Source organism: Dendropsophus ebraccatus, chromosome 10 (assembly GCF_027789765.1).
Source record: "Dendropsophus ebraccatus isolate aDenEbr1 chromosome 10, aDenEbr1.pat, whole genome shotgun sequence".
NCBI lineage: Eukaryota > Metazoa > Chordata > Amphibia > Anura > Hylidae > Dendropsophus > Dendropsophus ebraccatus.
In genome coordinates, this window is record NC_091463.1 from 8,058,399 (window position 1) to 8,070,808 (window position 12,410).

Consider the following 12,410-nt stretch of genomic DNA (forward strand, 5'->3'; position numbering starts at 1 on the left):
AGCTAGAGCGTGCGGGACCCGGGGAGGAAGACAAAGCGGAGGAGAAGCCCTGCAGGTAATGTATGCTGCGCTTCTCAAATCGTCAGTCGCCACCGCGCACCGCTATTCCACCGTAGTGATGCGCGGTGGGGGAACGATAATTTTAGGTCTGGCCTTAAATGAACGATCAGCCGATGACACGATCATCGGCTGATCGTTCTTTCTATTCCACCGAGCCATAATCGGCCGAATGGGACCGATTATTGTTCCTGTGGAATAGGGCCCTAAGAGTTCACGCTACAGCGGAGACAATAATTACCGCTTGTCTCCATAACTTGCCACCTCTCGCTCCCCCAAGACACATACAAGATGTACAGGCAGCGGAAACACGTCAGTGAGCGAACACCCTACACAGACCAACTCTCCGCAGCCCTGACTCCAACTCTCTCAAAGAATCTTTGCTAAAAGTTTCTCGAGATTCTTTTGAAAACTGTCGGACAGCTTATTTCTTAGAGAATGAGGGTTCTGTCTCTTTCCAGGCTGTCTTATGGGAGGCCCCCCAACAGATGACCATGTGCTATCACACCCCTTATGCTGGAGAAGCCTTGGGGCAATAGTGTGGGCCCCCTGGGATGCCTGTTCTTCATGGCAAGGATTCACCTGCAAGGTATTTAATTGCACCGTTTCCCCGTTCCTTTTCCTTCCCTTTGTGTCTTGTCTTATTTCTTGTGTTACATTTGTTCTACTCTGTTTAGCCAGGGACTGAATGGATAGTACTGCTTAAGATATATAAGGCGTATTGTGTATATATGTTACTTACACCTAATTTGTATTGTGAAGTAAGTTCCTATATATTGTATGGAAATATCTCAATATATATTTACAATTATAAAAAACAAAACAAAAATAAAACCTGATGGAACGGGTGTCATATCCCATTTGCACCTTGTGGACTCTGTTTAAGGTTACAAACCCACTTGCCGGATCTGCAGCGAGTCTCCTTGCTGCGTTTTTGCAGCGAGACTCGCTGCAGATCCTGGCCCTATACTTTCAATAGCAGAGAAACTCGCAGCAGGGATGTACATCCCTGCTGCGATTTTGTCTGCAGCCCGCCCCATTAACCCCCCGGCCGCCGGACATTATACATTACCGGGTCCCCGTTCCTGCTTGCTTCGGGGCTCCCGATGTCTTCACGGCGGGGCAGCGCACTGATTGGCCGGGCGGAACGTGCCGGGAGCCGCTGAAGCAAGCAGGAGCCGGGATCAGGTAATGTATATCGCCCCCGGCCGCACGATCGCCCCCAGCCCCGCAGCCCCCGACCGCACCATCGCCCGCAGCCCCCGGCCGCACGATCGCCCCCAGCCCTGCAGCCCCCGACCTCACGATCGCCCCCAGCATCGCAGCCCCCGGCCGCACGATCGTCCCCAGCCCCGCAGCCCCCGACCGCACCATCGCCCGCAGCCCCCGGCCGCACGATCGCCCCCAGCCCTGCAGCCCCCGACCTCACGATCGCCCCCAGCATCGCAGCCCCCGGCCGCACGATCGCCCCCAGCCCTGCAGCCCCCGACCTCACGATCGCCCCCAGCATCGCAGCCCCCAGCGCACGATCGCCTGCAGCCCCCCAGCCCCCGGCCGCACGATCGCCCCCAGCCCTGCAGCCCCCGACCTCACGATCGCCCCCAGCGTCGCAGCCCCCGGCCGCACGATCGCCCCCAGCGGGCGATCGTGCAACCGGGGGCTGGGGGGTGCGGGCGATCATGCGGCCGGGGGCTGCGGAGCTGCGGGCGATCGTTCGGCCGGGGGCTGGGGGGCTGTAGGCGGTCGTGCGGCCGGGGGCTGCGGGGCTGGGGGCGATCGTGCGGCCGGGGGCTGCGGGGCGATCGGGGCTGCAGGGGGGCGGGCAGGATATACATTACCAGGTCCCCGCTCCTGCTTGCTTCGGCGGCTCCCGGCACGTTCCGCCCGGCCAATCAGTGCGCTGCCCCGCCGCAGCGCACTGATTGGCCGGGCGGGCCGTGAAGACACCGGGAGCCCCGAAGCAAGCAGGAACGGGGACCCGGTAATGTATAATGTCCGGCGGCCGGGGGGTTAATGGGGCGGGCTGCAGACAAAATCGCAGTTTTTGAAAGTATAGGGCCAGGATCTGCAGCGAGTCTCGCTGCAAAAATGCAGCAAGGAGACTCGCTGCAGATCCGGCAAGTGGGTTTGTAACCTAAGAGTATATGTTTTTCTGCGTATGAAGTGCTGTTGTTTTAGTCTGTCTTTATGTTACCGTCCTTCGATGCCTTCCGTATAGGAGCGCTCATCTCTTGACGGTGGCCTACATAGGGAGTCCATAACACTAATCACAACAACTATTATGATTATATTCCCCAGATCTAAGACGGATGAAGCCGGTAAAAGTCACTTGAAACCCTCGTCTGCCCTAACAGGCCCCTGTGGCCCCGTACCGCACTTATCCAGCTTCCTTCATGTTAGGCTGGACATTTCAGGTTCTTTATTTGTCCATCAGGACGGATCCGCCCTGTCCGTGTTTCAGCTTTGGAAAGTGCTGTCCCGACCCTGTGTGACTACTACCCCCCCCCCCCCATACATACCTACACCTCTCACTCTTTCCGTATAGGGGCGGCCACCACTGCTTCTCTGTTCCGTATGCCTAAAGATTCTGTCAAAAAAGTTGGCAGGTGAAAAAGCTGTGGCCAATTTGAAACCCACAGGAGGGTGTCTAGTCTTTTTTGTTCAGGAATGTCTCACAGTGGTTTAGGCCACAGTTGGGGGGTGGGGGTGGTCTGGGATAGGCAGGTTTGGGTTACCTGGGCAGCAGGACCCCTTGGAGGTCATGAATACCATGAAGTATATTATACATAGCAATTGTGTCTTTCCAGATGGCAATGGCGGCCTGTACAGAGCCTTGGTCGACAACCGTATTCTAGAGGACATGGAGGCGCGAGGCATCTCCTACATACATGTGTACTGTGTGGACAATATACTGGTAAAGATGGCTGATCCTGTGTTTGTGGGATTCTGTGTTTCCAAAGGTGCTGACTGCGGGGCCAAGGTTAGTGACCAGGTTATCTACTGTCCACAGGATTGGTGGGGGTCTCACTGCTAATAGAGATAGGGAATGATGTGACTGTGTGCATGCTCGGCCACTGCTCCACCTTTCAGTCTCTAGTTGACCCTGAATCATAGTCATGTCCTATAGAGAAGGAATATAGTAGCGTCACTCAGTCTGCTTAACGCATGCCATATACATGGATGAAGGTGCGGCCTCTGGTGAAGGCGATGGTGGCTGGCAGCTGCTCAGCGATCTCCCAGCGTCACTGCCACCTGGTTTTACCCCTCTGCGAGCAATCACATTTCTAGGCCACATTCACACAGTGTATTTTTTAAGACAAGAACAGCTGTTGTTGACAATTAAAACAACGGCCATTCTTGCCTTAAAGTAATGCACTGCATTGAACTCTGTATTGAACAATGGCCGTTGTTTGGTATGGCCAGGGCCGGATTAAGGTTGGTGGAGGCCCTGGGCAAAAATTTTGTTGGGGCCCCCCCCCCCCATTTTTTTCCCCCAAATATATCCCATACAGCGATCTATACAGGTGGCTACTTACTGTAGCAGACTTAGCACCTACCCCTCCTCACTCCTGGCTGTGTGGCTCAGCATCCTCCTCTGTTTTGCATGTGATGGTCACTACAGGCTGCAGTCCAGAGGAAGATGCCAGGCACTAGAGACAGGATGGGGAGGGGTGTGTTCCCACTCGGGGTGTGTTCCCACTTTGTGTTTATGTTAATAATGCAATGCGAGAACACAGCACTTCAGTACTTTCTGTGCTCTCCTGCCCCCTGTGTCAGCCCCCACAGCAGCAGATGCAGATGTGAATCGCTGAAGGAACCTGGACTTGCAAGTCTAAGTCCCATCTGCAGTTCCCAACCATGTACACTACCTGAAGCAGTAAGGAGCAACCAGAAAGTACTTAAAGGCTGTGTAGAATATATAGCGGATATGGTACATGTGAACGTACCCTAAGGATTAAAATACATAGCTGTGTGCAGCCCATGATATGGCATATATAGCCTGTGTGCAGCATATGACATACATAGGATATACACCATATGCTGCACACAGGCTATATACCATACACTGCTCTCAGGCTATATATCATATGCTGCACACAGGCTATATATCATCCACTGCTCTCAGGCTATACTGTATATCATATGCTGCACACAGACTATATACAGTATATACCATATGCTGCACACAGACTATATACAGTATATACCATATGCTGCACACAGGCTATATGACATATGCTGCACACAGACTATATACAGTATATACCATATGCTGCACACAGACTATATACAGTATATACCATATGCTGCACACAGGCTATATATCATACACTGCTCTCAGGTTATATATCATATGCTGCACACAGACTATATATCATCCACTGCTGTCAGGCTATATATCATATGCTGCACACAGGCTATATACAGTATATACCATATGCTGCACACAGGCTATATACAGTATATACCACATGCTGCACACAGGCTATATACAGTATATACCATATGCTGCACACAGGCTATATACAGTATATACCATATGCTGCACACAGGCTATATACAGTATATACCATATGCTGCACACAGGCTATATACAGTATATACCATATGCTGCACACAGGCTATATACAGTATATACCATATGCTGCACACAGGCTATATACAGTATATACCATATGCTGCACACAGGCTATATACAGTATATACCATATGCTGCACACAGGCTATATACAGTATATACCATATGCTGCACACAGGCTATATACAGTATATACCATATGCTGCACACAGGCTATATACAGTATATACCATATGCTGCACACAGGCTATATACAGTATATACCATATGCTGCACACAGGCTATATACAGTATATACCATATGCTGCACACAGGCTATATACAGTATATACCATATGCTGCACACAGACTATATACAGTATATACCATATGGGGCACACAGGCTATATACAGTATATACCATATGCGGCACACAGGCTATATACAGTATATACTATATGCGGCACACAGGCTATATACAGTATATACCATATGCGGCACACAGACTATATACAGTATATACCATATGCTGCACACAGACTATATACAGTATATACCATATGCTGCACACAGGCTATATACAGTATATACCATATGCTGCACACAGGCTATATACAGTATATACCATATGCTGCACACAGGCTATATACAGTATATACCATATGCTGCACCCAGGCTATATACAGTATATACCATATGCTGCACCCAGAGTATATACAGTATATACCATATGCTGCACACAGACTATATACAGTATATACTATATGCTGCACACAGACTATATACAGTATATACCATATGCTGCACACAGGCTATATATCATATGCTGCACACAGACTATATACAGTATATACCACATGCTGCACACAGACTGTATACAGTATATACCATATGCTGCACACAGACTATATACAGTATATACCATATGCTGCACACAGGCTATATACAGTATATACCATATGCTGCACCCAGAGTATATACAGTATATACCATATGCTGCACACAGGCTATATACAGTATATACCATATGCTGCACACAGGCTATATACAGTATATACCATATGCTGCACACAGGCTATATACAGTATATACCATATGCTGCACACAGGCTATATATCATATGCTGCACACAGACTATATACAGTATATACCACATGCTGCACACAGACTGTATACAGTATATACCATATGCTGCACACAGACTACAGAATTATTTTCTCATGCAGTTTTGCCACAATTTCAGCTGATACAGTAAAACTCTGCTATTAAAAAGCAGCGTGTGTATTATGGCAAAGAGCAATATTTCCCTTTTCACTTCAGGGTTCCCTACCAAATAGTTTTCTACAAAAAAACAAAAAAAAAACATGTAATTTAGTGACTCACAGGTGACGTCTTCTTTAATCTCAGGTGTCACTTTCCTTTTCCTCCAGGATGATTTCTTGCAGCTACAATTCTTCTCTTTACAACCTGCAAGACAAACATCTCAGGCTCCGCACATTTCCTTCAATTTCCTTCCCTTTTTTCTTAATGAGTGTGTGGGTTGTCCCCTGTATGTAGCATCCCCTGCTGTGCTCCCATATAGTAATAATGTCCCCTGTGCCCACATATAGTAATAATATCTCCTGTTGTGCCTCCGTATAGTAATAAAGTCCTCATGTTGTGCCCACCTATAGTAATATTGCCCCCTGCTGTGCCATCATATAGTAATAATGTCCAGCCCTGCTGTGCCCCCTGCTGTAATGTGCCCCCATAGTATATACCCCCTGCTCTAATGTGCCTCCATAGTATATGGCCCATGCTCTGATATGTGTCCCCATACATAGTATATACCCCTGTTCTGATATGTGTCTCCATCAGAATGTGCTCTGATGTGCCCCCATAGTATATGCCCCCTTACATAGTATATGCCCCCTGCTCTGATATGTGTCCCCATACATAGTATATACCCCCTGCTCTAATGTGCCCCCATAGTATATACCACCTTCTCGAATGTGCCCCCATAGTATATGCCCCCTGCTCTGATATGTGACCCCATACATAGTACAGTATATACCCCCTGCTCTGATATGTGTCCCCATACATAGTATATACCCCATGCTGTAATGTCCTCCATAGTATAATACCCCTGCTGTAATGTCCTCTATAGTATATACCCCTGCTGTAATGTCCCCCATGGTATATATACCCCTGCTGTAATGTCCCCCATGGTATATATACCCCTGTTGTAATGTCCTCTATAGTATATACCCCTGCTGTAATGTCCCCCATGGTATATATACCCCTGTTGTAATGTCCTCTATAGTATATACCCCTGCTGTAATGTCCTCCATAGTAAATATACCCCATTCACTCATACTCACCTGATCTGGGCGGGGGATGGGTCTTCTCTCTTCTCTCCTGGTTCCTTCAGCATGGCAGCCGCTGTGACAGATCGTCCAGCTAAAGAAATCAGGTTTCCTACCACTTGAGGTCCCGTCGGCGCGCTGTCCTCTCCTCAGTGAGGTCAGAGGGGAGGAGAGGGGTGGGGGGGGGGGTCGCAGCAGGAGAGTGTTGTTCGGGATCCTCCAGGAAGCCTCTATCAGGGGGAAGTCTGAGGAGCCTGCCGGGCGGGAGATGTGTCAACACACAGTTAACCCTACACCCAGGCCTGTATTTAGAGTTCATGCTGCCCTAGGCACTTTGCATGCTGAGGCGCCCTCCCCCCCCCCCCCCCCCCCTTCCCCTCGGCACTGACAGGTTACCTGCATGGTGTATACTGGGTGCTGGGTGCTGGAGGCCGGCACTCCAGCACCCAGTACTACTGAGCGGCACCCCCCGGCTGGCAGTAGTACTAGGTACTGGGGTGCCGCTTTGCTTGATGCCCGCTCTTCTCATCAAACAGACGTGATGGAGGAAGGAAGGAGGCCGGGGACTTAATTTGGGGACCACTTCTGTCCAGTGTCGGACTGGGGCACCTGGGGCCCACCAGTGTAGAACCAGTGAAATGTGACATGCTGACCCGCTCCTTTCCTGGATTCATCTGTATCTGTGACAAATCCCTTGTGGCAGATCAGAATACATAGATCTGTGGGGGCTCAGTGCAGGGAAGTGACCCCAGAAGTGACCCCAGAACATCACTAATAGGGGACAGAACAAAAACATCTCCCCCTATCCCCTATTAGTGATGTTCTGGGGTCACTTCCCTGCACTGAGCCCCCACAGATCTATGTATTCTTATATGCTACAAAGCATCCAGTGTATAATGCACCCAGGACCCAACTACAACAGCTGCAGGCACTACAACGCCCAGCATTTACTGACAGTCTGCAGCCCTCAGCATACGCTGGGAGTTGTAGTGCCTGCAGCTCTTGTAGTTGGGTCCTAGTTTAAAAATTTGCGCTAGTGTACTGTAGTGACCCCGGGGCTGTGTCAGTACACTACCGCAAACGATACACTGACCCATTAAGACCCCAATGGTGCACAGGCTCTGCACACTATAGAAGTGATTACAGTGCAGTTACTAATGACTCACGGGTGACGTCTTCTCCTATTGCCGTCGCTCACACTTCGCTTTCTTCTCCATCTGGAGCAGCCATCATGAAGACTTCTCCGACCACAACTCATCTGCAGGCGGGCAGCTGGGGGTGACTGGGGAAGGAAGGCAGCTGGGGGTGACTGGGGAAGGGAGGCAGCTGGGGGTGACTGGGGAAGGGAGGCAGCTGGGGGTGACTGGGGAAGGAAGGCAGCTGGGGGTGACTGGGGAAGGAAGGCAGCTGGGGGTGACTGGGGAAGGGAGGCAGCTGGGGGTGACTGGGGAAGGGAGGCAGCTGGGGGTGACTGGGGAAGGAAGGCAACTGGGGGTGACTGGGGAAGGGAGGCAGCTGGGGGTGACTGGGGAAGGGAGGCAGCTGGGGGTGACTGGGGAAGGGAGGCAGCTGGGGGTGACTGGGGAAGGGAGGCAGGGATAGCAGCTGGGGCAACAGGGGGAGGGGAAGAAGCTGGGGGGCAGGGAGAGCAGCTGGGGCGACCGGGGAGGGGGAGAACCTGGGGAACAGGAGGAGCAGCTGGGGTGACAGGGGGAGAAGATGGGAGGGCAGCTGGGGTGGCAGGGGGAGGCGCAGAAGCTGGGGTGACAGGGGGAGAAGATGGGAGGGCAATTGGGGTTGCAGGGGGAGAAGATGGGGGGCGGCTGGGGTTGCAGGGGGAGAAGATGGGGGGGGCGGCTGGGGTTGCAGGGGGAGAAGATGGGGGGCGGCTCGGGTTGCAGGGGGAGAAGATGGGGGGCGGCTCGGGTTGCAGGGGGAGAAGATGGGGGGCGGCTGGGGTTGCAGGGGGAGAAGATGGGGGGCGGCTGGGGTTGCAGGGGGAGAAGATGGGAGGGCAGCTGGGGTGGCAGGGGGAGGGGGAGAAGCTGGGGTGACAGGGGGAGAAGATGGGAGGGCAGCTGGGGTGGCAGGGGGAGAAGATGGGAGGGCAGCTGGGGTGGCAGGGGGAGAAGATGGGGGGCGGCTGGGGTTGCAGGGGGAGAAGATGGGGGGGGCGGCTGGGGTTGCAGGGGGAGAAGATGGGGGGCGGCTGGGGTTGCAGGGGGAGAAGATGGGAGGGCGGCTGGGGTTGCAGGGGGAGGGGGAGAAGCTGGGGTGACAGGGGGAGAAAATGGGAGGGCAGCTGGGGTGGCAGGGGGAGAAGCTGGGGGGCAGGGAGAGCAGCTGGGGCGACTGGGGGAGGGGGAGAACCTGGGGAACAGGGGGGGCAACAGGGGGAGAAGATGGGGGGGCAACAGGGGGAGAAGATGGGCGGGCGGCTGGGGTTGCAGTGGGAGAAGATGGGGGGGGCGGCTGGGGTTGCAGGGGGAGAAGATGGGAGGGCGGCTGGGGTTGCAGGGGGAGAAGATGGGAGGGCGGCTGGGGTTGCAGGGGGAGAAGATGGGAGGGCGGCTGGGGTTGCAGGGGGAGAAGATAGGAGGGCGGCTGGGGTTGCAGGGGGAGAAGATGGGGGGCGGCTGGGGTTGCAGGGGGAGAAGAAGGGGGGCGGCTGGGGTTGCAGGGGGAGAAGATGGGAGGGCGGCTGGGGTTGCAGGGGGAGAAGATGGGGGGCGGCTGGGGTTGCAGGGGGAGAAGATGGGGGGCGGCTCGGGTTGCAGGGGGAGAAGATGGGGGGCGGCTGGGGTTGCAGGGGGAGAAGATGGGGGGCGGCTGGGGTTGCAGGGGGAGAAGATGGGGGGCGGCTGGGGTTGCAGGGGGAGAAGATGGGGGGCGGCTGGGGTTGCAGGGGGAGAAGATGGGGGGCGGCTGGGGTTGCAGGGGGAGAAGATGGGAGGGCGGCTGGGGTGGCAGGGGGAGGGGGAGAAGCTGGAGTGACAGGGGGAGAAAATGGGAGGGCAGCTGGGGTGGCAGGGGGAGAAGCTGGGGGGCAGGGAGAGCAGCTGGGGCGACTGGGGGAGGGGGAGAACATGGGGAACAGGGGGGGCAACAGGGGGAGAAGATGGGCGGGCAGCTGGGGTGGCAGGGGGAGAAGATGGGGGGGCGGCTGGGGTTGCAGGGGGAGAAGATGGGAGGGCTGGGGGAGAAGATCGGGGTAAATTGGGGTGGCAGGGGGTGATGATGGGTGGGGGCAGCTGAGGTGACAGGCAGGGAGGGAAGAGTGAGCGGTGGGGGGGCTCAGGGATCAGCTGGGTGTCCGGGGGATTAGCCGGCTGGCAGGGAGACCAGCCGGAGGATCAGCAGGGCGGCAGGTACAGGCTGAAAGTCTCCCCCATGCAGCGCCGGCGTGAGCTTCCGGTACAGACAGGCCGGAAGCTCACAGTGCAGCCCCGCGATGCCCGAACTTCTTCCCCGCTCAGCAGCGTGCGTGTGACGTCATCACGCCGCTGCCAAACAGGAGAGAGGTTCGGGCATCGCGGGGCTGCACTGTGAGCTTCCGGCCTGTCTGTACCGGAAGCTCACGCCGGCGCTGCATGGGGGAGACTTTTTCAGCCTGCCTCTGTACCTGCCTGATCCCCCGGCCGACCCATCACTCCCCTGAGCCCCCCCCCCCTCCCCCCCAAAACCGCCCGGGCCCGGATGTTAGCGCCGGGGCGGCGGAGGGGTCTAACAAAAAAAAAAAATTGCTCCAGAACTCCCCTTCCGGGTTCCGGCTGGTGGGGGCCCCCAAGTGGTGGAGGCCCAGGGGCACGTGCCCCTTGTGCCCCCTCTTTAATCCGGCCATGGGTATGGCCGCGGAAATAATTGACATGTCAGTCATTTCTGGCTGTGAGAGTGCGAACAACGTCCGTTGTTCTGCTCTGTTCAGTGTATATTGCATAGAATTCAATGGCTCATTGGATTGCAGGCACCACCCAAATGTTCCCACAATGCAGATAAATTAAAATGATGTTCCTGAAGCCAATATGACAGCGGGTGTTGTCTAAACTCTGTGTGAACAGAGCCTACGGGGGCGCTTACACATTGTATTTCATGCTGCAGGTTCATCGTCCATAGCATAAAATCCGCACCATGAAATCCACAGCAGATTGTGTGAGGGTATAAACACACACATCGTATACGCAGCGTATTTACTGCTGCCATACGCAGCAAATACGCAGCAGATTAGATCTAAATAACTGAACACAGCATCAAATCTGCACCATCAAATCTGCTGCGTATACGGTGTGTGGGTTTGTACCCTGAGTGTGAATGTCCTTTAACCCTTTGGGATCTTCCTTCCATCTTCTATCTGTTCCTCTTGCAGGGGTTAGATGTTCATCTGAGTAACAAGGACCTCTCATCGCCCTTCGTACTGGACGTCCAGAGGGTATAGGAGGAGCTGATCCCTGCATGGAGTACGAGAGGTCCGCACCTTGCAGGAGCCCCCCCATTACCTCTCCAGACCCCAATGTGCCTTATAATCCCACCACATGAGTGGGAGGACTGTGAATGGCTTCCTGTGTCACCATAGCCGGCCCATATGTTCGTCACAGCGCCGACATCTTTACTCAGCCAAATACAGGCAGTACAGGAAACAGACATTGGTGATTGATCGCCTCTGTACTGCGCATGGGAGTGAAGACAAAGTTATGGGCCGGATGTACTGACATTACATCCAGAGAGGTGCGACTTTTGTGAAGCCAAAGTTATGGGCCGGATGTACTGACATTACATCCAGAGAGGTGCGACTATTGTGAAGGAATTCCTGCGGCCTGTGACTAGAGAGGACTGAAAGACCATCCCGATGCCGACATAGAGGACATGCATACAGCGTAGGAGGAAGGCTAGATGTATTGTGGGGGAGATTTATCAAACATGGTGTAAAGCAGTGCTTCTCAACTCCAGTCCTCAGGCCTCACCAACAGGTCATGGTTTGAGGATTTCCTTAGTATTTCACAGGTGATATAATTATACTCAGTGCATCAGGTATGATCACAGGTGTCCTTTTGTATGGGATATCCTCAAAACATGTCCTGGTGGTGAGGCCTGAGGACTGGAATTGAGAAGCACTGGTGTAAAGTGAAACTGGCTCCATTGCCCCTCGCAACTAGAGATGAGCGAACCTGGAGCATGCTGGAGCCCATCAGAACCCGATCGTTCGGCATTTGATTAGCGGTGGCTGCTGAAGTTGGATAAAGCCCTAAGGCTATGTGGAAATCATGGATATAGTCATTGGCTGTATCCATGTTCTCCAGACAACCTTAGAGCTTTATCCAAGTTCAGCAGCCCCCGCTAATCAAATGCCGAACGTTCGGGTTCGGATGGACTCGCGCATGCTCGACGTTCGCTCATCTCTACTAGCAACCAATCAGATTCCACCTTTTATTACTCAGATTGTTTGGAAAATAAAA

General features: G+C 53.5%; 1 protein-coding gene across 1 annotated transcript; it reads left to right on the plus strand.

The window, feature by feature from the left end:
• Window positions 1-434: 434 nt before the first annotated feature.
• Window positions 435-12,155, plus strand: LOC138765673 (UDP-N-acetylhexosamine pyrophosphorylase-like protein 1). The gene is made up of 3 exons (XM_069942641.1): window positions 435-646; window positions 2,865-3,037; window positions 11,324-12,155. Exons 1-3 carry the CDS (start codon window positions 571-573, stop codon window positions 11,390-11,392), a joined length of 318 nt encoding a protein of 105 aa, XP_069798742.1. The 5' UTR covers window positions 435-570; the 3' UTR covers window positions 11,393-12,155.
• Window positions 12,156-12,410: the final 255 nt, after the last annotated feature.